This window comes from Homalodisca vitripennis, chromosome 3 (genome assembly GCF_021130785.1).
Source record: "Homalodisca vitripennis isolate AUS2020 chromosome 3, UT_GWSS_2.1, whole genome shotgun sequence".
Taxonomy (NCBI): domain Eukaryota; kingdom Metazoa; phylum Arthropoda; class Insecta; order Hemiptera; family Cicadellidae; genus Homalodisca; species Homalodisca vitripennis.
This window is the reverse complement of record NC_060209.1, coordinates 179,351,636-179,379,609: the sequence shown is the minus strand read 5'-3', so window position 1 is coordinate 179,379,609 and position 27,974 is coordinate 179,351,636. Positions and strand designations below refer to the sequence as shown.

The 27,974-nt window shown below is 35.9% G+C and overlaps 1 protein-coding gene across 1 annotated transcript in view; it reads right to left on the bottom strand.

Moving 5' to 3' along the window:
• Nucleotides 1-27,974, bottom strand: part of LOC124357822 (neurobeachin-like) — a 628,187-nt gene that overhangs the window by 257,775 nt on the left and 342,438 nt on the right. Inside the window, 12 exon segments of the mRNA XM_046809880.1 lie at nucleotides 213-1,368; nucleotides 3,499-3,660; nucleotides 4,410-4,574; nucleotides 6,787-6,938; nucleotides 8,466-8,547; nucleotides 10,159-10,267; nucleotides 10,353-10,506; nucleotides 16,493-16,672; nucleotides 18,010-18,262; nucleotides 23,188-23,401; nucleotides 25,344-25,480; nucleotides 26,335-26,475. Of these exon segments, the coding sequence (XP_046665836.1) occupies nucleotides 213-1,368; nucleotides 3,499-3,660; nucleotides 4,410-4,574; nucleotides 6,787-6,938; nucleotides 8,466-8,547; nucleotides 10,159-10,267; nucleotides 10,353-10,506; nucleotides 16,493-16,672; nucleotides 18,010-18,262; nucleotides 23,188-23,401; nucleotides 25,344-25,480; nucleotides 26,335-26,475 (2,905 nt within the window).

Sequence of the window (27,974 nt, the reverse complement as noted above, 5' to 3'; positions counted from 1 at the left end):
TTTGGTATGAAAAAAGCTATCAATGCTTTAAAATGAGATTGCTGCAACTTACTGATAACTTTCAATACAAATAATTTCTCAAAATCTAACAGCAGGATAAGCTAAACTTAATACATTATAGTTACCAAATTATATCCAAGCAATAAAGAATATATGGTCAAGTAGCTTAATTCTACGTTCTGCATAATAAGTAATCAAGGTTTTAACGTTACCTGGACTTTCGATAGTGTCGACTGTGTCATCCTCAGTTTCAGGTTTCACGTTGGCTACGGCAGCGTGCTCAACATGTTGTGGACTATCCTGTGCAGTTATCGATGGTGTTATCTGGGTAATTGGAGTGGGTACTACGTCAGTGCTGTTCTCCTCTGTTTCGGCAGTTTCAACTTCCTCTGTTGCAGGCTTCTCTTCGCTCAATGTGGTCGCAGACTGATCTATGGACGGATCTTTACTCTCCTGTTCGGAATGTTCACTCACAGGACTCACATTGGTAATGTCACACGATTGTTCTTCCGTTTCGTTTGAGCAACTTTCACTAACAACGGGCAACTCGGCTCTATCACTACTGCTATCACCGTGCTCCTGATCGTCTTCACCAGACTCACGAGTCTCCGGCAAGTGGACGGACTCAGGTAATTTGTCAGAAATGCTCTGCGAAATTACCACCGGATCATTCTCGCGTTCTGTCGGTGTTAAGTACGCTTCGGAAGTGTCACTGTCAACGATTTCACGTTCGATCAGTTTGCTCACATCACTCTGTAAAACAACTTCACTACTTTCGATTTCTACACTTAAAGTCCTCTCGTCACTGTCACTAATTTCATCAGCTACATTAACAACAGGTAAAGGTATTTCTGTAGCACTGATCACAGTACTTTCATCGTCTTTTTCATCATTTTTAACTTCCTCTTCATCCTTATTGTCTTCTTCCACTTCTTTTTTCTCAATAATCACCTTGCCCTCATCTTCTCTCTCCACCACTTCTTCTACCTCTCTGAAATCTTCTTCTTTGTCCTCTTCAACGGTTTCTGCACTCTCTAGGTCTGCCTCTGTCTTAGGCACCTCCTCGGGCACAGGCTCCTCAGTGAAAAGCTCTGTGATGATGACACCGGTGTGTGTGACAACCAAAGTGTCTTCCTCCTCCTCCTCTTCCTCCAACCCGTTCTGCAGACTTCCCACTGATTGTGCTGTCTCAGAACCCAGGATGGACAGTGCTGGAGAAGCTGCTGGGACAGAGGACTCTACTACTGCTGGGGGCTGTTCTCCAGGGATGGGACTAACGGACATCTCAGGTGTCTCTGTGTCTCTCTCACAACTACAAAGCGGCTCTGGCTCCCTAAGCGTAATTTCTTCTTTCTCTCCATTTGTGTTCTGTAGGTAAAACAAATTTTAAGCACACTTTAAATTAAACTTCATATAAAATTATATCACAATAAATGATACAACTAAGTAAAACAGGTTTCAAAAGAGATGGTAAGAAATATTAAACCAATTGATAGATAAAAAGCAAGACTCACCTAAATAAAGCACTGGTAAAAGACACATAATAGACACATAACACTGAGTCTCACCACAGCCACAAAACCCTGCAATACTTTCCTCATCCATCAATAAGCTTCTACTTTATCACTTCTATCATCTCCCATGGATACAAAATACCTGGCAGTCGTACCAGCAATGTGATTTACCAATTATACAGTGAAAGCAATGCCCAATACATAGGCCTAAACCTTGAAACTCTGTGTAAGTGCTTGAATGGTCAAATAAGGGTCCAAATTATTTTTTATACCTATAGCATTTTCTTGAACTAAAACTTTAAAATTATTTTACCATAAAAACAAACCCTTCATCCCCCTTCCAAGCTAAAAGCTCTAAAAATTTGAACTTATCTGTATGTTGATCGTCATATCCTCATTTCAATGTAAGATACAAAATCTCAGCTGCAGACTCAAAATCAGTATATATCATTCTTTTATTTTGAGTGTCAACAATTGGGCAGTAATTTGGCTCACTGTGTGTTGTCACCCTTCTCTTCTCTTACCTGCCTTTAGAAAGCCATTACTAATGGTGAAAAATTATTATTTCAGTTTCATACAATAATGCCAATGCTCCATTTAGAAGAGGTGCTTCTTTTCTGTAAATTGTCTTAAACTTGATATTAGTAATAATTATAAAATCCAGGATTTTCAAACCTCTAAATCTAAAAAAATTAACATTGATTCTGAAATTTAAAATTTCTAAATGTTATTTTGTTGCATACGTTTGATGGGAATAAACCAATTTCTGCCATTTTTAAAGCAATTGAGAATGACTTTATAATTACCATTAATCTTTAAAACTGTTACGTACAATCAACAGGCAATAATTTTTTAGCATATTGACTCCAAATGACAATGTCTAGTCCTACTGTTTACTAACCATAAAACAATATTGTTCACACAACAAACAATTTGGTTCAGTTTGGGCCATTCCATTTCCCTTTTTGACTCATCACCAGTATCAACAACCCATCATACAGAAGATAGCAAGCAAACAATTTTGTAGTTTAAGAAAATTCCATGTTTAGTACTTTGTCATAAAGAAGATTTCGTCTGCTGCTATGTTGCCGTATTCAATTTACTCATCACCCACAACAAACACTTGCAGCCTTTATTGACTTTCAACGTTTCTAGTTCTCATGGCCTAATAATAAAATATTTCTGACAAAGTAGTGAACAATATGAAATACAAATAAGTGAATTATGTGAAATTAATAGTCTAGTATAGAAGTTAATGGATCTAACATATCTTTACAGCATGTAATGGATTGATGATCGACTATTTTCAATTAACTATTTGATTTTGTCAATTGAAAAACAAATGTGCTTGTAATTGACTACATGTACATCATATTTGAAATCTTAAATAACCACTCATTTTGTATTAAACTGAATATTTAAATCAAATCACCATGTCTGTGGAGTGTTTTGCATAACCCATGTGGTATGTTAAGCAAGAAGCGCATGAGAAGAGCAGTCTGACCTCATCTAAAGGGATGTTTCTTTATTGTTTGATGCTATGCTAGCAGGAAGCCAAAATGCTAGCAATATTTAACGTTACTGATTAAGAAACTTCTCTGGAATTGGTGAGTATGCATGACTTTTGTCCAATTGTTAGTGACACAAAAAATCTTAGCAGATTCTGTTATAAAATCTCATCAATCGATTCTTAGTCCCAAATTTATTTAAATATTTGGTAGATTAAAGATTCAGTTTTAACACATCACTATTAAACACACAGTAGAGTTGAAACCAAAAAAAGGGCACTCACTAAAATAAATACAAAGCAAGGAAAGGCTTCTCTTGTGTTGACAGGTACACTAAGAATTAGCGATTACTAAAGAAGAAAACCTGACTGAGATGTTAGCAAACTGTGATTATCATTGACTAATTATTTCAAACAAAAATATTGAAATTAAAATGCACTCTAATAGAAGTAAATTTTTCAATGAAATGGTCTCACCTGGTACGTGAGGATAGGTCTCGACGCCTGATGTTCCCACCCGGAGATGGTGCTTATGGGCCGCTGCTGTCTCAAGGCGGGGTCTGTGATATTGTCAGACCTCTGACGTTCGTAATGTTCGTACATCTGGGCAAACTGCAACTTGAACTCTTCGTACGACACCTGCAACAACCACATCTCTTGCAATTGTCTGATGTACAATTCCAATCCCATATCATATTCAAACTGTTTAAAATTTATTTTATCGTCCAATAGTAAATGGTGTATTATACAATGGTGATCAATAAACCACTCCTCATTTGTGAAACAGAACAATTTTCACCAACACAATGCATTCAGATTTTGCAAACAGTTCAATACTAGCCTGCACATATCAAAACTGTAGAAATAATCAATGATCGAGTCTGCAAGAGATTAAACATATTCCTCCACAGCAACCATAATGATACAAAGTGGGTGAAATTACAGTCATGTCACATATGCTAATAATTCTTTTTAAGCTATTATGGATTTATTCAAAACTCTTGGTCAACGGTCGGCTACAAGAACTTACAATACATACTACATTTTTATATTTCAAATTACATCTGTACATATGTATTAGATGGTAATGTTTCATCAATGCAATGGACCTGTTGAGAGAAGGTTTATTGTTCTGTTGGCAAATCACAAAAAGAAGAACCTTATCACAGTTAATATATTTTTTTTTTAAGAGTAAACATATTCAAATGTTACAGGCTAGCGAACATTGTAAAACCAAAAAGCATAATTTGCAAAGTTTTGAAAACCTGAATAAAGAATCAGTGAAGAACTGACAGATTAAACTCGTTGCAAAATGTGATAAAATAAATACACATTTTTCTGGGGTGAATAAAATTTTGAGACATATTCAACTGATCACCACACAGTACCTTGGAATGTACGATGGCCAATGTGTCAACCCAAACACGCCAGCCGCCATACTCATGTTTGATAGCGTGGTGCAGCAACATTCGGAACAGGGAGTAAACCATATCCGAGGTCTTCTGCTCCTCAGAACTCTTGGGGTGGATGTAAGCCATCGCTATCAGCCACTCCTGCAAACAAATATCATTTCTATGAAACTTGGGAGGGTGAAATTTTAATAAACATAAGCTAAAACTTTTCTTTCCCTCACTGTATCTTAGCTAGCACAGAGGATGTTTCAGAAATTGGCATCAGGGAACTTTAGGGAGTATCTTACAAACAAAATTAACCTTTTCCTCAATATTTATCAGAGATTTTCCCCTTGTAGCTACAACCTTCCAAAGTTTCAAAAGTAATGTTTTGCCTGTGTCCAAGAGCAATCATTATCACGGAAATAGTCAATATTGTTTAAATTAAAATGGTTCGTGCCAAGAACGATAAGCGGAAATTGACGTATAACCTGTGAGTGGTAATTGACGTATAGATGGTAGATGTAAACAAGGATGTTTATCATTCAAATTGATCATATCGGTTTGGGTTGTAGGCTAAAAAGCTGCCGGCTTTCCTTCATTTCCGGTGTGTAACCCCCGTTTTGTGAACCACTAAGTTGTTCGAAAGATCTCGGCCTGTTTCTTTCTTCTCGAGAACAAGACAGTAAGGGAAGGACGTAGTAATGTCCTCTCTCTTTCGTTCCCATGTGCTTTTTAAAATTAACTGATAAAATGTTAAATAGTGATGATTAACTATATCTGTTTACATCTAAAATAATAAAATAGTAATTTAAATATGAGATTTAAAAAATGTAATTTGTGATTATAGTGATGAATCTAAGTTTAGTAAACACGTGCTGAGCGTACATATGTAAATTGACACAACGTGTTTGAAGTGGTGTTTTCAATCAATAAATCAGTGATTTGAATTTAAATATCAAAAGGAAAGTGAGTGATTTATTTTTCCTTCCAAGTGAAAATCAGTTAAAAGGAAGTATATTAACTGAATTAAAGAACTAAAGGTGAGTCATAAATACCTATATTAAGTGCACTACCCTATATTGACGTAAAGACACATAACATGGGGCTAGAAATAAGCTATCTAATAGTATGTCTGAGATTGATTTACATCACGTGATTGGGGGGCACTCAAGTCATTCGCATAAACATTGATCTTCATTAAATGGCGACCAACAAGTGGGGCTTTAAGATTACACTACACAAATTGATCATCGTCAAATGCCGCAAAACTGAGGGGGAATTAACACAGAATCCACACTGAACATCGTAAAAGCACTTATTATCACAGAAATCTGTCATCAGGAGATTTGTGTATGTGAAAAATTTGGTTTATTATAAAAAACTGCTCCATAGTCAGTATACATGTAACGTGTTTCTCGTCCATCATGATCAACCTTAGCAACATCTTCATCAACCAAATTGCCACCAGAATCTCCAGATTCATCACGTCAAATCATAGTTAATAAATTGAGTCCACACCACGATCATCAAAATGCTTACAAAATTTACACACTGCTGAAGGCCTAATTCACAATGCATCTGGACAAATCTAAAATCAATAAAACGTCCTTATCATTATTACATATAATTCCTGCCGAACCGACTAAACCACAATAAAAATATTTAAAAAATCAGTAGCAACTTCAAAAACACAACTGAAAACACTAAAAAACAATAAAATTTCTTTTTATAATATCCAGGTAAAACTTCACCATGTGCTTTTGGGATAGTTCCTTAGTTTACCGTGAAGAGTGTAGTAGCAATTAAACAGCACTACTGTGTATTTGTAGTAGTTCAAATAATCACTACTTAAGGCTAATGTGTATCATCTTACAGCAGCCACAGATGGCCTGTAGTGAAGCAGCTGGTTGGAACATGAAAACACAGGTGTGGCAGTTGAACGAAAATTGGGATCACCTGGGAAATATCCAATTTTCTTTTTGAAATTTCAGGTCCCTTCGTGGTGGAGCAGCTCAGTGAGGGCAGCTGATGGTGAGGTGAGAAAGTTTTCACTCTTTGACTTTGGAACCTCTTGGGTTACAATAATGTTTTTATGAGTATTGGCCAATTAAGAGAAAGAATAATATTTTCATTATACTTTAAGTAAATGTAGTTTTATTATATTGTTTAATCACATGAATAATACCATAGCATGCATTTCTGAATATTATTCACATGAGAAAAAAATATTATTTTGATTCCTAGAAGGGATTCTCCAACACCTATTTCAGAACACACTGTATAAAACTAACAGTTGAAACATAACAAGCAACGAACAATATTATTACTGTACTGGTAAACCTGATTCCCAGTCTTTTTAGGGTAACTATACCTGCCAAACTGACATCTGCAGTACAGTCCTGCGATTCTCACGGTTGTTGTTGCACAGCAACGTCATATCTGAGAGAAACAGCTTCTTTACCTCCAACAGCTGTTCTGTCTGCTTGGACTGTCGTATAAGGGTAGCCACCACCTTCAGTATCACTGTAATCAAACGCACAATTTTAAAGATAAATACTGATTGGTGTTTTTTAAATTTGGATTCTCAAAAAGATTTGTGTAAATTACTTTCAAACTTTGCACCTCTAGAAAAAGGTGAAAGTCTAACACAAACCTTCCCAAAGATGTCATATGTAAAATATAGCCAATAATAAACAAAATAATTAGATGAAAAAGTGCAATACTTTTTTAGTTTCCTTTCAAAACTTGTTATACAGAGGTCAAAAAAGAACTGACACATTTTAACATAACATTTTTATTCACAAAATTTTAACTATATATCATTTCTAAATATTTACAGACAGAAAACTCAAAATGATTTTAGTGGTACTTAATAAATCTCAATATGGGCACCGTTTATGGCTCTGCAAGTATCAAATCGAAATTCAATCTCCTGCCAAACATTTCTCAGCATTTCTTGAGTAAAGTTTGGAATAGCATTCCTTATGAGCTCATAGGCGGTTCAGGTTTCTAATCTTCTCTGAATACACAATGTTCTTGACGTAGGATCAGAAAAATATCCATTGGAATTAAATCTGAACTTCTTGGTGGCCATTGTACCGACCCTCCCCTCCCACTTGATCGATCTTGAAACTTGTCATCCAAAACATGCCGAACATGGTTATGGAAATGTACTGGAGCACCATTCTACTGAACATACTACGGAAGTAAATTGGGGCTTCCGTAGTTTCAGATTTGCCAAATTGGGGAAATGCAGAAAATTCCAGTACATCACAACAAATTGTACTGGTTACAGAATTATCTCCAAAGATAAACGGCTATCTTGCATTAAAGCACAACAAACGTTGATTTTTGAAGTGTAGCGTTCATACTCAAAAAAATTTATGTGGTGATTCTAACCACCAAATTCTACAGATATGTTGATTGACATGACCATTAATGTAAAAAGTTGATTCATCTGAAAAAATATCTTTTTAAAAGAAATCATCAGGGAATAATGTGTGATGTGCAAAATTTTGATTTCACGCCAGCACAGGCATAGAAGCTGGCCGTATCGCTATTTTCTTCTTCTTGTATGGGGCGGCCTATTGCCATGCACTTAAGCATCAAGGTTCTTTTGCACAACCGGAAGCACACCATGAGGCCGACCAGTCTATGGTTTCAGCAGTTCTACAAACTGCCGAAAACATCCTATCAGTTCCTCCTGGGGAAATTTACCACCTTAGTCCAAACTACCAAATATGGCGTACCACTCCCTTGCTATTGCAGGGCAGTCGTTGAGCAGGTGTTCAGCAGTTTCCTCCTGCTTGTCACACGTTCTATAGAGCGGATCCTCCCGAAGGATACCGACTCTACAGAGATGCTTCTTACGTTATTGATATTTTACTACGTTACACTAAAAACGTTGAGTTTTTCTATCTGTACATACATAAATGTTACTATTTAGTTTATATTTCGTGAATACAAAATTATGTTAAAATGTGTCAGTTCTTTTTAGTTATTTTAATTCTTTTAACACTTTATGTATCATCATATTAACTGTGTACTTACTAGGGTTTTCCAACCTGAAGTGGGATTCTGGTTCTGGGTGCCTTGTGTACAGGATCTGTTGGCTGATGTGCTCTGTCATGATCTGCAATAGACAACAGCGTTTACTTTTAACTGATCAAATGTACAGAAATTACCTAGTTAGTATCAAATCCATCATATTAATACTGGCTATACTACTAGTTAGCACTATATGATGCAGTTTTAATTCAATTTCGTATTTATTGTAAATATTAACAGTGTTTCTGTCTTATTCCAATTCAAAAAATGCATCTATAAGTTGTGGAAAGTTTTTAATATGAGATCCATGTTGTTAATTACATCACAGCATATATGGTGGAGTTTAAACCTTTCTAATAGCATTACACTGGTATTGTATGTCATTCCTATAACATGATGGCCATCAGGTGACATAATAATGTTCCACTTGTCACATATATTCATCAGTATTAATTAATTATCGGTCTGCAGGTTTGTTGTTTCTATAGATCATGCTTTATATTTCTAATATCTAAATCTACTTATCTATAAAATCTCCCCTTTAAGACAATGGTTCTTTAGATGGCAAGAAAAGGTACTGTGTTCTCTTAAGAAGTTAAGAGTGTTCATGAAGGGATACGTGTTGCCTCTTTTTGGGGAATTTAATATAATGGAAATTTCAATCTAGTATGTATGGTTGTCTTATAAAGTTTAACAACCATTATCTAATTTAACAACCAGAAAATTATTTTTTTTAAATATAAGTTGCCTGAGAAAGCTTGTCTATCTTTACCCAGATTTAAGTTGTAATAGTAAATCGTTTGACTAATAGTTTAATTTTTTACTTTTTTATATTTATACTTGTAAATTAGATTTTTCAGTATTTCCTATGATACAATATAATATTGACTTTGTCCATTGCATAAATTGTGTTTAAAGACTTGATTCTTGATTCTATATCAACAAAATTCTCTGTTATGTGGATTCAGATTTAGTTGTTTCTATTTGTTATGGTTTATTTCACTGTAAACAATGGGGAATTTGGTATATTATGCCAATTAAAAGTGTGAGAATTTGTAACTTTTTTTATAAACTGAACATAATATTTAGAGAGGAACATTAGGAAAACCAAGACTTTAAGATGTTTTGTCTTCTAAAAAAACTATCAATGTACTTTTTATAAATATCATATAATAAGGTTATGATAATCTGTAAGGCCCCAATTTGGCCTTTCAAATTGAATACCTTTAAAACAAATACAGACACAAACATTTTCCCCCAGACCTTTGGTTTTATGGCTTGCCCACAGTGCATCCACAAAGGAAAACACGTTCGAAACTGTTGAATTGGGGAGGTGCTAAAACTTTGGGAGAGTGAGAACGGTTAAAAATTTAGAATACATTAAAATGTAGACCTCTGACCAAAAACATTCCTCAAGTTTTATTTTTTATCTTTAATCATTTATAAATTAGAGAACAGGCTTCATCATCAAACTTTACAAAAGGTCAGAAAGCATAGACTTAAAAATGGCCATAAGAGAAAAACAGGTTCTGAATAATTTACTAATCAACACCCTTGAACAAAATACCGCAGATAAACAGAAAATGATCTCTGCGTTCAGTTTATATATTAATTTTAATAAACAAACAAACTGTATGTTATATCTAGTGACAAAAAAATTTAACTATAATGTCCACAAACATAATAAGATGTTTACCTCATACAGAACATTGTACGTTGGCAACGTGAGCGTTTCCTCATTGAGCAACAATCGCTCGGCGAGCAGAGTGTACAGGTTGTGAGGACTCATCACGTCATACTTCCTCCTGCAACAATGTACAATTTTAACACTGATGTCAGACATCTCTTGGACATTTAGACTAAGTGTCTGAACCGATGGTGAGTACTAACTTGTGTGTGCTGCGACTCAAGAAGAAGCCGAGGAGTTTGAGCGCCTGCAGCCTGATCAGCTGACTCTCCGACGCCAACAGTTTGAACACAGTGCGAACACCATGTTTCATGTCGAACGCTGGCACCATCGCAGCTGGATGGTCACTCATCAAACCTGAAGCAAATTTAATTCACGTGATTTGAAATCATTTTATAAGGACTACTTTTTTTTAAACAAATCAATTTAATTTTTGGCACTACAGATTCAAGAAAGAGATGATACTTTTCTTATCCAAAGAACGACTTGAAGTAACACTTTTACAACCTAGCAGTGCAGCCACTTTCCCGTGGGGGACTGGCATCCTCATCGGCATCAGCCACTGTCCAGATGGGAATCGTGGGTGATGTAACATCCTCGTCGTGTGCTGCAACTTCTAATGGAGTGGCAGGGCAAGGGGAGGAAGCCACCTTCCCTTGCCACATATTCCAGTAAAAAGGGTAGAAAACCTTTCCCCCCTCTTGGTTTGGCCCTGAAATTGAGAGCAGTTACCTATCCCTTCCTTTCCTGATGTTCCCACCCCTACTTTTACCAACAACCCCAGACTAAGGTGTTATGCGACCGTGCTGAGGAGTCTCGTTTGGCACTGGGGGTACATTCAGTGTCTTCAACGGAGCCTTCTGGGAACCAGGGGAAAACCCAGTCGTAATTACCCTTATCTTCCTAAATCGGGTCACTGGGGGAAGATGGACTGCAAAACACCGGTTCTCGTGGGAACAGAAAGAAGAATGAAAAAAGAAATAAAAACAAAACTGAAACTCAAGAGGTAAGCGGAACTCAACCAGAAGAGCTACCGATTGAGCAATTAAGAGTGTCTGAGATGACCCCAATGGAGGAAGACAGACTTCTCTTGTCAGAAGGCGAAATTCGGCTGGAAGAGAGCAAAAAAGAAGCGGGCTCTCGAGAGGCGAACTACGAAAGCGGAGGATTGAAGAGGCTGTCGCTAGAGGTGATCCGATAATCCCCCTGGAAAGAAAGGCAGAAGAGGTGGGAAGAGAAAAACCGAGCTCTGATAAAACCACACAACGAAGCCGGTTCCTCAAAAGGGAACTTGTTTGTTGTCGGGGGCCCAGAGCAAGGGAAAACTCATTCCGTACCAGCCCAAAAAACAACAAACCCCTAAGCTATGCAGGTGTGAAGAGGCTGTGATCGCAGCTGACATCTGAAGAACAAGCAAAGGGAGGGGGAGAAAAAAGAAGGAAGGGGCATGATAGAGGTGTCACTAAGGACACCCCGAAACATATGCCGAAAAGATCTCTGTGGAGAAACTGGCTATTGTCCCGGCTCGAACACCCAGAAGTAAAACTATCGATGGGAAGAGAAGCCAACAACCTGAAGAAAGAAGTGCTGGGCAAACGCGGCCTTTAAGGGAAAAATAAAAAAACGTTAGGATGTTCAGCCTGTCATGTTGAAGGTGGAGCGATTAGTGGTCGGCTGTGTAAACACACAGAAACTAAGGAGTGGCTGGAGAAGCAGATCCAGGAGCTGAGTCCTTTTGAAGGAGTTCAGCTGAAAATGGGCCCAGCTAAAAGCCTGGTAAAGATTTTTTACACCACAGCAGAGCAGCTACGGCAACACTCTGCCAGAAGATCCTGGCTGACGACATAGGCGTGGTCCTGATCCACGATCCATGGACCGTTGGCAGCTGTGTGATGGGGATGAGCACCGCTAAAGGTAATTTGATATAAGATTCTGGCAGTAACAACCCATAGGAGCATGTATACATGTCAGTAACAAAATCAAATCACTAAAAATGGCACAAATGTGTTCTAGAGGACACAGCCGTGACAGAGGTTCACTTGCAGACAGATAATAGCAACATCAGAATCCTGTTTGCAGCGGTTTACCTCCCATATGATTCTCCAGAACCACCGCCAACTGCGGAGATGAGGCAGATTGTGGAGTTCGGAAACCCTTACGCGGAGGCACCTCAAGAAAACAGATTGGGTAGCTTTCAATGCAGAGCTAAAAAGCAATCTAGTAAGGGAAAATGGGTATCAGGGGCAAGGGGTCGAGGACATGGCGAACTCTTTGCAAAACGCCATGAAAGAATCGTACCACAAAGCCTGCCCCGTGATAGAGAAAAACTCAAGGAAAAAAGCATGCTGGTGGAACCAGGGGCTGGAAACCTTGAGGAAAAAAAACCTTCGCAGAGCATATAATACATGCAAACGTGCACGGAACTGGGATAGGTACTCTGCTGCCCCTAACAGAGTACAATAAAGAGGTGAGAAGGGCTAAGAGAAACTCGTGGAGAGAATTCTGTCAGGGTATTGATAAGGTACTGACTGTGCAAAAACTCCAAAAAGTTCTAGCTCGAAGCCTCATAAATGTGGTGGGTACTATACTTAAGGAGATGGGACTCACACCAAGGATCCTGAGGAGACTCTTCAGTGTTTACTGAATACACACTTCCCAGGATCTTTTCAAAAACCTTCTTTTCAAACCAGTGAAACAGTTGTTAGTGAATGGCGGGCGAGAACCTAGAGATAGCTCGTCTAAGGAGACTGGAACTGTGCAAAGACTGTTATCAACTACTTAGGGATAAAACGGGCCCTGGAGTCTTTTAAGCCGTTCAAATCACCAGGTACCGATGGCATTTTTCCTGCTTTACTGCAGGAAAGTGGGGACTTGGTGATACCTCTGCTTCTAAGACTGTTTAGAACTAGTCTAGCTTTATCCGAAGCCAGGTAAACCCTCCTATGAGGTTGCAAAGGCTTATAGACAATAAGCCTAACATCCTTCTTCATCAAGACCATGGAGAAGGTTCTGGTTCATTTAAGGGACACAGTCCTCATCCAACCGTCCCTTACATCCAAATCACATGCCTATCAGAAAGGTAAATCTTGTGAAACAGCCCTACACTGTCTGGTTGGCAAGATTGAGCAAGCTATTGAACAAAAGGAAACAGCTTTAGCAGTATTCCTGGATATAGAAGGAGCTTTTGATAATACGAGAGTACTCACTCTATAGTGTCTAAGCTTACATCAGGAGTACGAGAAAACTGTTGTTAGATGGATAAATAACATGCTTCTCTAAGCATGGAAGAGCACAGGCATCTCTGTGCGGAGTCACAAGAGAGGTCAAAACGCAGCGAGGATGTCCACAAGGAGGTGTATTATCACCAAGCCTGTGGAAAATAGTTGTGGATGACTTACTCTGGACTCTGAATGAACAGGGTATGTATGCTCAAGGCTATGCAGATGATGTTGTCATACTCATAAGAGGCAAGCATAATGGTTACGTGTCTAGAAAATGATGCAGAGAGCACTGGCCATTGTGGAGCGATGGTGTGTGACGAAGAAGGACTTGCAGTGAATCCTTCGAAGACCGTCATGATACCATTTACAAGTAGGAGGAAACTGGAAATCACACAGCCAGTCCTATGTGGGGGCCAGATACAGATAAGCAGGGAGTTCAAATATCTAGGAGCCAAACTAGATGATAAACTTACTTGGAATAGTCATCTGGAATACATAATCAGCCGATCTCAGACTACATTGATGATGGTGAGACATGCAGTAGGATGAACATGGGGGCTTAGACCCAACATGTCACATTGGCTGTACACCAGAGTCATCAGACCAATGATGGTGTATGGCTCAGTGGTATGGTGGCCAAAAGTCCAACAGGTAACTGCCGCAAAAAACCTGTCAAAGGTACAGTGGTTGGCATGCTTGGGGACAATGGGCGCCATGAGAGGAAACACCCAAACCGCTGCTATGGAAGTAGTGCTAAACCTCCCACCCCTAGACATATTCGTCATAGGAGAGGCTAGGATGGCTGCCTACGGACTGAAGTGGGACAACGGGAACTGGCATCATCACCATGCTAGTAAGCACTCCAAGATCGTTGACATTCACAAACTGGATATTCTAGAAATGATTGTCTGACAGAATGGCAAAGGTTACGGACTGGGAAAAACCATTTCAAGTCAACATTGTTGAAAGGAAGGAATGGTCAAAAGGTGAGCCTGACTACATGAAGAAGGCTCTAACCTGGTATACGGACGGGGTCAAAAGACTCTGAAGGGTACTGGGGCAGTGGTTGTCTTTCAGGCTGAAGTTACAGGCCTTGCAGAATGTGCAAGAGTTAATGTGTAAAGGGGCTACAAAGGCAAAAACATCTACATTAACTCGGACAGCAGGGGCTGCTCTGCAGGTCTTGGCCAACCATGACTTTAATTCGAAGACAGTCTGGGAATGCCATAAGGTCATGAAATTACTGTCGAAAATGCTGTACTTGGTAAATGCATTGGTTTTAGTTCAGCAAATAGACCACAAATTAGTTTTAATTCAGAGCAAACAGTCTGAATAAATTTCCCTGGAAATATTTTGTAAAGAGATGTTTTATAGTGTGGCCTATTCTGATTTTCTTTTCTACAATAGTAGTATTAAAATGATATAATTCCAATTCCATTACAATGATAGTTATGTGTGTGTGTGTGTGTGTGTGTGTGTGTGTGTGTGTTTAAATATCGCTAATTTTACATTATCACAGTAAGGGAAATGTAATCGACAGCCAGACCCTAAAACAAAACTTGTAACACAATTCCAATAGCAATTGGTAATTATTATTGTCTATCACTTTAGAAAAGGGCAGTGATAAGAAATATAAAAATACTGTAATTTTAGTTGAGTATCAAGGTCAAATCAATATTTTACAGAATTACTACACAATCAAATGGTCATACATCATCTCTTTTATTTATCAATTCTTGATCTAAGATCACTTTGAAAGTATTTTTGTAATTTTTGTCAGCAAGAAAATACAGTACAACCTCGTTTTGTCTGGATCTCTGAGCTATCCAAATTGTTGGGTATCTGAGTTATCCAAATTGTTATAACAAAATCTTTAAAAAATTGGACTCCCAGTAAGGACACGATCACAATTAATCGAGCCATCCATTTATTGTACATGACCAAACACAAAGACACTACGTAACTAACCGACTGCAGGAAAAGATTTGTTCCCTCATTTGGTAATTTTAAACATGAAAATGGAGGTAATCTGAAAATTATGAATGAGTTTTAAGCATTAGCAATGCATGACAAACAGCTTTCAGTTCTTATGTTAATCCTGAATGTACTTTGTTTGGAACGAGTCAGATTCAGGTTCTGAAGTTACAAAACTAACTTTCAACCCTATGCACTCAAAGGCAGTATTTATAATTTGTCCTTGGAGCTCGTATAGCCAGCTCTACTAGCCGCCGCCATTTTGACGGAAGCACGGATTAATTTTTGCAGTAATGTTATCTCAGCTCGTATGTCCAATTGTACTGGACAAGATATATGTCCATAGCTCGTAAGGCCAGCACCAATGGCCACTAAACATAGCAGTTATTTTCTAATAGTCTCTTTGTTTTATAATGAATGGTGAGTGCTGAAACCTATTGAGCAGGTTTAGTTTAAAGACATTTTTAAGTAAAGCAGTAAATATTAAATTAAGACGAATGACGTTTAGTGAGCCTATACACTTAAGTGATGAAAGGGATAGAAACCTAGGAATAGGAAATTTTACTAGAAGACGTGTGCTACCTATTCTTGACTACACATAGGTATGTATTTAAAAAAAATGTAAAGACTGAAAAAAATGTAAAATAGCTCATGTCTGAGTATAAAATAACTGAAAAGGCCTACTTTTCAACATTTTACTTACTTATCTTTGTTAACAATATACGTCTAAGAGTTAAATTTCCCAAATAAATGTCTATCTTTGTATTAGAAATTAATTTTTAAATTATTTTTCATTTCTTTTTTAAACATTTTAAAATTACTATGCAAATAACAGAGAGGAAATTGAAAAATAATTCCGATCTGGAGAGGCAAACAACAAATATAACCGCTGAGCTGTCAATGAAAGAAGTGCGGCCATCTGTACTGAGCATGGGAGTTGCGAGGACAAACTATTGCAAAACTAACGCGAGCTGTCTGCAACCTTAGTGTGGCCAGTGCTGCTGGCCTTTCAAGCGCAAAGGGTTAAATTAGTCCATCCCTAATGTTTTATTGTTATTGTAAAGGTTGTAATGAAAATACAATTACCAAAGCTGTTATTGATAATTATGAATATTACACATGATATACTGTACTAATAAGCATCTCACCTATGAGGGTCTGGACGACATCATGCAAATTCTCGTCCTCACGGACAGTAGACAGGTAGTTCAGTATGCTTTGTAGCTCATCCTCCTTCACGCCCTGGCCCACCATCATCAGCTGCTTGAGGAACAGTAGGATGTATGCCCTTACTCCCAGGATGTCTTTTTGGGCTGGTCTTGGTCCGTCTATAACACCACAACTTTTGGTCATCCTGCAAATATGTTATCCTACTTCCGCAATTTATTTTGTCTGAGAAAACGAAGAAAGGATTGTTCAGGATATAAAAAACACTGACAAACTAAACTACCAGCAGACCTAACCACATCAGTTAAGACTCTGATTAGTTTTAATTCGGTTTACAAAACAAAGACTCAATACACATAATTCAAATTGTTATAATGAACGTTTTGTTCATAAAAGTAAACAAATTGTAACTTGTTTAGTTTCTATAATAAACATTATTCTATAGGGCAATAAAGTTATTCAATTAAAAAAAATTTGTGAATGCTTTTTGCGAATAAATCACAATTATGAATAAAAAAAAAATAGCAAAAAGATGAGACAATGACTGAAAGATTACAAATTTAACCATTACAGATTGTTGAAAAAAGTTAGAAAAGTGGATGTTAAAAGTTATATTTAAATAAATAACAATTTAAATTGACTTTAGACATTTTTGTATTGTAAAACTCAATTTTTTAAGAAAAGTTTTAATTTTTGCCAGATAAATTAAATCTTAGTTTTAGGTATTCTCGAACATTAGAGTTTGGTTTGTAATTTACAAATTTCAATAGTAAATATAATTAAACTATAAAGTTCAAATGGATCTTCCACGTAAAAATTTACAGTTCAAAACTGTAACCAAATTTGAAATTTGAAAATTTACACTTATTCATCACTACAACTTTTACTTAATCAAATCACAGATTAAACATTAAAGCTAATATGAATAGCAGGCTAAAGCAAATACAGTACAGAAACTTTTTTCCCCTTTTTTTGTTCTCTTAGGAGAAGAAGGTTATAAATTGCACTTAGTCCTATAAGAACCTTAACGCTGCTTCCGGAGTGACAGGATATTAAGGATGGTTAAAGTTACGGGGTAGGGGCCGCGTTCTATCGAGATCCATTAGGAAGAATTAGGGCACTAATCTCAAAGTCAATGCCCCCCTGGTAGAAGGGGAGGCAAGCACTGAACTAGCCCCTCCAGTCAAAGCAGGCAGGGGGTGGCACACCCTTGTTAAAGCTATTAAGTATCGGCTTCTGATACTTAGGGAACGGACCCCACCAACTTCAACAGTCATTTCCCGCAGTAGACTTGACCTATTGAATTACCCTTGCACCCCAGAATCTCGACACTTGCGGTTAGTGATTTGCCGCTCCTGGACATCCATAAGGTTGCCCATATTTAAGTGACGTATCAGTTTTTGCTGTGCTCAGTGGTAGGTTCAACTGGAAGGTATAAACCAGCTGGAGGTGATCCCTGCTGGGTAGTACAGTAACAATAGAAAGGTAGAAGACTCACCCAGACCCTTTGGTGTGATGCCACTCTTGGCCCGAGGGTTGACCACCCAATAGTAGTATTTGAGAGTGTGTACAGTCTGGAGCACAGTTGACACTCGTCGGACTGTAGAGTATATCTGTGTGTCTGCCAGGAACTCCGTGGCCAGGTACGAGTAGAGGCGGGTCTGGACGGCAGCGGGCGTGTAGATCCACAGTGCAGGGTTGAACAGCACATGATCCAACAGCTGCCACGTCAGGAACGAGAAACAAAACAACTGAACATCTGTTAGTCTTCCACCGGAGTGGTTCATACACATTATTATAAAAATTGTTTGATTATTTAATATGTGTGACAATACTCTTAAAGAGATGAGTTGAGCATCCATACAACAAGCATCAATAAGTTGTTTTCATGCTTATTGTTTTACTATCTTCAATACTAATTACTGTTCAATAATTACAGTAAATATTTAACGCTTTCGCTTTATGGGAGATTTGTCATGTAAAAGATAAAATTAATATGCAAGCGTTTTAGTTTTTAGTTGTTATAAAGTTTATACTTTTTAATATTGAATTACTATTTAAACAGTGAAGTAAAATACACTTAAACGATTTTTTCTGAATAATTAATAAAAATATTTAAAAATTGGATACATTATTACTTATCGTTGCCGTTCGTAGCAAAATGTCTTATGTTAAAAAATTTCCATTTTTTTTTTATTGCATCATATGTTTTGACTTCACTATCCGGAACTTGTGTCAAAATGTCATATGTTTTTGACCATAGAAAAAAAGCTGTAGCAAAATGCAAAATGCCATATGTTTTCATGTTCAAGCCACCTGTTCCTGCAAATTGTCTCATGTTGTCATTGGATTGTTGATTGATTGGCAACTCAGCTCTAACATAATAATAGGTAAGTGAAATAAAGTATAATTTCTTATTTTTTACTCAGCTGCTGTTTGTTAAAAGTTCTGGTTTGTTTTTAGGCAGATATATTAATGTTTTTACTGTAAATTATAACAATAATGCTCGATTTGACATCTAAAAGTAATTTGTCAGTGAAAGTGAGGTTATGGTTGTTGAATATTTTTGCAACAAAAAAAATTTTTTAGTTTGATTTGGTTTTGAAAAAGGATTCTTTATAGGATTCTAATGTTGCCAATGTGTTGGGGCGTTATTATATTTAACTTACAAACTTATGTAAATTGTTTTAATTAAGTGTTTAATGTTATTACTGCAAAATGTCGTAAGTTTTTCTTGTCAAAAAGGCTTGTTTCAATTCATACTTAAGACTTTTTGAATCAAATTATTATGTAGTTCTAAAATCTAATTTAAACTACTTAATGTTGTATTATATTACAGTTACCATCTAACATACTATTTAAGTATATTGGGCTTATTTATCTAGGCCTAAGCCTAATTAAATTTATTTTAGGCCTACAGTTTTGTAACTGTACTTGAATTTTAATAAACGTTTAATAAGGAATTATAAAATTATATTACCTTGTTGGGTTTTGATTGTTGCAGGATTTATGTTTATTAGATTACTTTATCAAAAGTTTTAGGAGCTAATCAAGACTTTATATCTAACTGAAACTTAGATACTGTAAAGTACATTACGATAATATATATGGGGCAAAACTTTTAGAGAGTAATGAATTCACAACGCTATTGAGACCTAAGTTAGGCCTATTATAGATAACTGGTCGCGGTGTTGGCATATCCTGACATAACGGTAATCGTATAAAATCAAAGTATCAGTAAAATTGAATATTTCTGAATGTTTCACTATGCTTATCATTTTGTAACCAACTATATTTTGGCTATACCTAAAATACTGTTTTAATGTTAATATATTTATTTTTCGGCTATTAGATAATAATTTATCACTAGTTACATTTTTTCTCAGTAAAATTAATTAGTATTTTACTACAGTAATTAGACTACATCTGTTGTATTCTTTCAGATTATCAATTATGGCTCTTAGAGGCAGGCGCTTAGTTGAACTGGCGTTGGCAGAAAAATGAGGTCTCACCAGAGGTTCGACAATCCATGGACCGTGAGTTTGGTATTGTGAACATCGACAACAACAGTACAACAAACCTTAATGAGCATACTTATTTTGTAAGTCCTAAGCCTACTACCAATATTGAAAATAAACACTTCAAATACAGTATAAAACAAAACTCTGCCAAATTGTAAACTACAAAGAATTGTCAGATAGTGGACAGTCCTTTATTTTTCGGATTCAGATGAGTAACAACTACGCTCCCAGTAGTGACTATTGGTGAGGTTTCTAGCAGTGATGAGGAACCAAAAAAGAAAAGAAGATCGAAGAAAATTAATAAAGTAAGTCTGCTGAAACACGTAGCAGTTCAGAAAGTAACAAACTATGAAAAACAACAGCAAATCGGACAAGAACCAGAAAAGCAGCACAGAAAAAGAAACAGTAGTTTTTTTAACAAATATTAACAGGCGATACCCAACTGAATACTAATAAAGATAGTGTAGTTTGAAAACAGAGAAGGAGAAGAAAATAGAAATGAAGCTCGAGGGCAAGAAATCAGAGGGATAAAACAGAAACGTAAAAGAAGTCGGAAAGGTTTATCTAATCCACAGCAATGGCAAAGACAAGTCAACAAAGAAAAGAGGATGCGGGGAGAAAGTTACAAGGGCTTAAAAAAAAATGGAAAGTTTTACATTGAGTGTTGACAAGGAAGGTAGGAAAATGAAATGTCGCTGTACGTGTAAGTGGAGTAGTAAGAATAACCAACTCTTTGTCATGTTCAAGTCTGCAGGAGGAAGACAGAGAGAAAAACTTTAAATATTTTTGGAAAGTTTTAAATGATTGGTCTGGTAGAAAAGCCTACATCTCCTCTTTGATAGAAAGAAAGAAAATTACTAAAAGACGGTAAAACATCTATTCTGACTGACTCAACTAAAAGAAATGTAACATACAAATATCATCTAATCAAAGACAACTTGCGTATTAATGTTTGCAAGAAAATGTTTTTTACACACATTGGATGTGGGTGAAAGAAGTGTTCAGTCATGCTTCGTGAACTGTCACATGATAATACTGAGTTAGAGGAATACAATTTTGAACCATTAAATGTTAATAATCCTGTCATTCCTGTTGCAAAATCTAAGAAGAAGCGAGGTTCAGAAGGATGTTAAGTCTCTCGCTCGGTAGAAGAGTTCTTCCATAGTCTCCCAAAGATGGAGTCCCACTACTGCAGTGCCTCAAGCCAAAAACTTTACCTTGAACCAGTATGGGAAAGTAAAGAAGCGCTCTTCAAGGAATACAAGCAAAATTTTTTGCGTTGACAACAGTAGAAGTGCTAGTTGATCAGTATTTTCTAGGGTTATGTATAAGGTTAACATTGATCTCTACCAATCCAAAAAAGACCAATGTGAAACATGCATTAAGCATAAACTAGGAACTGTGCCTGATGAAGAATTCAAAATACATCAAAATAAAAAAAGAGAAATCCAGGGCAGAAAAGGAGAAAGATAAGGAAAGAGCCATTAAGTAAACGAATCATTGGGCGTTTACACAGTTGATGTTCAAGCCGTTCTTTTATTACCTAACATAATGAGTTCTTCTGCATACTACAAAACTAAACTAAAACTGCATAATTATACAATTTATAATATGAAAAATGCAGAAGTAAATTGTTTTTTGTGGCATGAGGCCAATGGTAGCTTAGAACGTGATGTGTTTTTGCTTCCATTCTGTACAAATTCTTACAAAAAGAAATTTGTGCAAAAAACCTTTCTTTCTGAAATCATAATTTGGTCAGATGGTGCGGGTATCAGAATAGGTGCGAGAAGGTCTCAAAATGCACTACTTCACCTTTCAAATGTTAATAAAGCAACAATATATCAAAAATACCTTGAAGTAGGACATACACAAATGGAGGTAGATTCGGTCCATAGTAAGATCGAGAAAAAAATTAAAGGAAAGGAGTTTTACGTGCCCTTTGACTATGTCAGATCGATTCGAGAAGCAAGGAGCAAACCAACAGAGTTTAATGTTGTAGTACTGAAGTACACTGATTTTATTGACTTTTCAAATGGCTACTACACTAGTGTGCGGCCTGGCATAAAGAAAGGTGATCCCATAGTCCTCTGATGTGTGTGCGTTTCGCTATTTCAAAGGCTGCATTTACTTCAAGCTCGATTTGGAAGACAATTGGCAAACCCTTCCAAGACGACCCAAAACACATACTGCTTTTGAAAATTTATGTAGTCTTTACATGTCGCCAATAAAAATTACTACAAGAAAGTTTGAAGATTTGCAGTATTTAAAAAAAGTTATTAATGAGGACTACCATAATTTTTATGATACACTTCCCCACGAGTGTAACGATGACAAAAGCCAATGGCAGACATGTTTTACTTGTAAAATAGCAATGTTTTAACTTGCAATAATTTTTTTAAGTAAATGTAATGCAGATCAAATTTGTAAATATGGCCAAAATACTAAACATTTCTCAACGTGTCCTATTCTATTTAATATTACGTTTGTTTGTGCATTTTAAGTACTCATTCTAGTAGAGTAGTAAGTATCGATAAAACTGTATTTTTCTTAAAACTATGTATCCTGTTTTTCTTTTTTAAAACCTTAATAATTCACAAAATAATAATGTCTATGTTTCAAAGCAAAATGGCCTATGTTTCGTTTTAAGTCTGACTTAAGTCTACATTAAGTGCAAAATGTCCTATGTTGTAATGCAAAATACGTTTTATGTTAGCCCGAATAAATGATTTTAACTGCAAAAAGTTGTATGTTCACTTAAACTTAAGAAAAATGGTTATATTACATTTATATATATTTGTGAGCTTAACCAATATCATTTTAAACATACATTTATTTATTACAAACCACATAGTTATATTACGTTAAAAGTTATCATGTTTTTTTTGTTTCCTGAAAAGTACACTTTTTTACATACAACATTTTGCATGAACGGCAACGTTATATTGTTCAGATGAGGTATATCTTATGATTCTATGATTTAAAATAAGGTTGTAAAAAGTTCATGAGATTTAATATTGTCCTTATGTGGGTACGATTAGGATGGCAGCCAATATAGCTAGCTCTTAATATGTTGTTTATTAACTTCCTGAAATAAATCTAAAGTAAATAGAGAGTCTACATTACTTCGCAAGACTAGAAGAGTAATTAGTGATCACCTGTTTGAGGAGCAGCTCGCTGTTGGAGTTAAGGCAGGTGACAAGGTACTTGGTGAGACCCAGGAAAGAGCCTAGGACCTCCAGAGTGAGGTGTTCTCGGGAGGACCGCTGCAGCATGAAGCTGATGACCAGGAACCCTCGGTTCTGTATCATATGCTGCTGCACTGTCGCAGAGCTCTCCACCAGCTCACAGATGAAACCCAGAAGCTTCGAACTGACCACACAACACAGAAAATGACATTATTGATGATGGAGAGCATTGAAGAAGTGTTTTTGGAAGCACATACTCTACTTTATGGTGATGTTGTCATGATAATATATTTGGTAGGTGAACAATAACAAATACTTCTTGTTACAATATTTTTCAAGGGATGAATAAAATTAAGTGTTACAACTTAAAGTGATTATGTTCGTCACCCTTGGTAGTGATTCTACTGGTATTTCACAGAGCAGGCTGTGATTCTGAGCATATTAATTTTAGGAATTTTTGAGTTTTTAATTTCAACTTGAGAGCAGTGCCAGTATAGGTTTTCATGTTTGTAGAAATGAGATTGCACAATCTGCATCCTGAAAGAAACGTTTTCAAAAAACGAAGGGTTTTTACGAGTTCCAAGTTCCTAGTGCTGGGGTGTTGAAACTATTGAGGATTCTCTGTAATATGTATCTCCTATGTGTTTTTTGAAATCCCAACTTATCTATAAGGAGTATTTCTTTTTGAGTGTAGGATGCTACTGGTACTGATATCATTATCTTGAGTGACTTACATGTTTCTTGACAGCTTTTTCTCATCTCAAGGTTGATCAACGACCTTTTACTTCTTTTCTGAATCTTAGATATTCTTGTAAGGTTACAATTTGAAGTCTCGCCCTACCCCACACAACTACAAAATATTTTCTATATCAACAGGCAAGTCTATCAAGTAACTTTATAGTCCAGGAGCTGACAGCCAATTTTCACTGTATAAGCAAACAAACCTGATCTTTCTTAAAACCAATAGATAATTTTTTCTACAAAAGAAATCAAACAGATACATTAAATTTAGTGGAGGTCAATTTTATATTTTGTGACAACTAATTAAATGATGACACTGAAGTAACAAAGAAACATGATATCTATGTCACAAAATCTGAGTAGTTTTAAGTGTTATAAACATATCTATATAAATAAAAATGAATGTTTGTGTGTGGACAAACCTTTATAGACTCAGAAACTATTGGACCGATTTTGATGAAATTTTGTGTGTGTTTTCAGTGGACTTCGAGAATGGTTTAGATTCAAAATGTTGTCCAATTTAAATACGGTAGTTTATTTAATTAATTTTTTAATTATAATTTGATGTTGATGTTGGAGTGTTTTATATTGGATCCGACAGACTGCGCTACGACACGTAATACAAAGCGAACTGATACTTAACAGCTGTTAATACTTTCAGCTGAAGTTCATCAAAGAGGCAGAAACATTTGTTTACATTTAAAATTTAAAAAAATTTTTATCGTAAAGTGCTTGATCAGTAGTGTAATGCAGGTTGCATAGAAGACGTCATTGCCTAATTTTAAATTCAGATTGCACCAATGATCAATAAACTATCTAATGCAATGAAAATACTATTAAATGCTATTATGAAAACAACCTCATTGTACAAATCCGTGAATGTTTGCACATAAGGTAATCGAATTTGGTTGTATCGAAGGTAAATGAAAAGAGCCAAAAGAAGACACTTTATGATCGAAATTGGGTTTCTTTGATACATTTTCTTGAAGGCACACTCCTAAATAATACTGGAAATATCTTAGACAGAAAATTAATTTTAACAGACCGAATATGGTACATACCTTCATAATGCGCCTAAGAGGCTCACGAAGGAACGACTATCAATTATCTCAGAAATGTTTAGAATGTGATAAAAAAGAATAAGTGATTATAGTGTGTACTGTTTTCAACGGGAAATTGCGTGCGAAGCCGCGGGCAACTGCTAGTTCATTATAAATCATAGCTTACTGTAAGTAAAATTTTAATGAACTTCAGTCAGTCCATAAGTTGGAATAGTGAGTTTTTATCAAACCACCATATACAGAAAAGTGCCACAATAATATTTAAAATGTGACACTAAATGACCATGCCGTAATAATTTGTACGTGATGTTCATGAGTACTGACCAGAGGGTAGGATCTCTGCGACCGTCCATGGAGTCGTAAGGCAAGTCCAACTGTGAGAAGAGAGGAAACAGCACCTGTATGCCTCCGATAGAGTTGAGTGTGCTGTGTATTGAGTGGGTAATCACAGCTTTCACGTCCTGCCGACGAAACAATTAACGATTAGTACAATTTTAAAACACGAAACATGTTGGAATCGCTCTACAGACATGAAAACATAACTACTAGAGATTTGTCACATGTTTTTCTTCTCCCTCGCAGAAGAATTTCACTAGATTACACCTGAAACGCTACAATAAATTATGTTAACCCCTTCAGGTATAATATGAGGAGTCTATAACAAGTTTTCTCAGATTTATAAGCACCGACACCTGGTACCCAGTGTACCAAGCATAGCATGTCTTTCAATGTTGAATATCAACTTGACACTTAAAATTAATTTAAATTGAACCACACACCAGAATTATTAAAATTTGGATTACATCACCTAATGATAAAATAAATTTTATTCTACGGTACTAAACTGCCTATAATACTTACTGAAGTTAACTCAAGAATAAATACTATTCATTTATAGGATTTTGATTAGATGATTACTTCAATACTTTAAATTTATTGGCTAATCATTTAGCCTCTCTCGCCAATTGCTAATGATAGAATACAATTTCTGTCTGTATGTACGCAAGATAACTGTCAAATGATGTCTCCTACAGGGTTGAAATTTGGTGTGAAACTTTATTTATAAATTGAATATGATAAACATTTCAATTGGGAATTGCTTTTCAGAGTTTAACTTTGGACTTTAACTTTAACTTTTTTTTATCTCTTTGACAACTAAAATACCATCTGACATTGCCTTGTTGAGGATGTCAAAAGAGCATTAGAAAAGTTTGTTTACTGAGTCTTTTGCCAGATTGGCCCTGATGGTCACATCTGTTGTAGATGCAAGCAATTGCCATCTACTGACTTTAGCACCAAATGTGGATGACCTGACCTGTAGCATGAGAGCGTGTGGTGTATGGACGAAGTAGGATGTGTTGCCCTTGGGAGCAGATTGTAGACAAAGCTGACTGTCTGTCGCTACAGGATTGTACATGAACACAATGGCACTGGACAGTTTACCGTCGTAGAGCACCTGTCAATCCATACAAACATAATTAATTCATCTCTCTGTAGTTCCAGAACATACTAAATATTTTTATATCAAAACAAATACGGTCATAATTTCATAATAAATTTTAATTATTTTATTAACTTCTCTAATAAGTCTAAGAAGTTAATATTCAACAATTAGTAAATTAAAGTTTAAATCAGGCTACTAAAACACTAGAAATACAAGATGTTGAAAAAATACTCTTTTATTTGTCTACTATTAGAACAAATATGAAGCATATCCCTAACATAGAGCCGTCAGATTATGTTTAAATATTGGCAAACCTATACAAAATTTCATGCACGCAGCTCTATCTATTGGATATTTACAAAGCAATTGTTTTTATTCAGTAGACATTTTCCAGCTTGTTAATACAGATTGCAGAGTATGCAAAAATGGTTTTCTACCAACAGTTGAAGAATTTATGCTTGCAAAATTATCTTCCTGAAATACATCAGAAGTTTCCTCTACTTTATGGATATGTGATGAAATGGTGCTAAAATATTGTTTGGAGTCACCAGTCCCCATAATCACATTAAAATATCATACCTACAGTTTTGTGGGACAATGTGTGCATCATTTTGGTTGATTTCATAAAATTTGGGTCAACAATTACAGCTGATGAGACTCAAACCGAGACTTATAATCATAAATTCATGACATTGAAAATTATTGTTAGGCATAATTCTCCTTCATGACAAGTGTTCTCAAACCAATACTTTAAGAAATAAGAAAATTCAAAAAGATTTGATTGCACACTTTTTAAACAGTCTACGTAATTTCAGAGGTTTCATCCTGTTGTTACTTCTGAAACAATGAGGAACTCAAGACTGTCATTGTTATCTGGTTTAATTCTGAGGTGACAAACTTCTATATGGATAAATTAATTCTCTCTACAAAAACATTTTTCCTAAAAATAAAATTAAAAAAATAATTAAATGGTCCTTACTTTAGGAATACCTTGCATTACAAAATTGCTATCCAATTTATTTTACATTACATTCATCAAAAAAATTCAAATTTTTACAACTATATTCAAATATTTAATTGCAGACATTAAAAAAATTCAACATTGAACATGTCAAGACTGTACAAAATTGTAAAACTAATTTAAATACAACTCACTGAATTAAAAAAAAAACAACAACTTGTAAACACACGAATAATGAAAGTATAATTTCAAATCCAGGCACAACTGATTACCATGCAGCTTGCTTATCCTACAATAGTGGAGAAGAATTTTGGGCAAAACGAAAACAATCAAAAGCTACTACAATCAGGTTGTGGAGTAAAAAATTTACCATACACTAAACAAACAACAAAATACAAAAATGCTAATAGTCAAATTTTTAAAAAGCTGCAAAATATCAATATTGGAAAAATCAATGTCAACTAAAGCAACAGCCAAACAATCAAATGTACTACAGCAAAGATTTTACTGGAACTCACCACAAGGATGTATTTAACATTTGTATACTTCG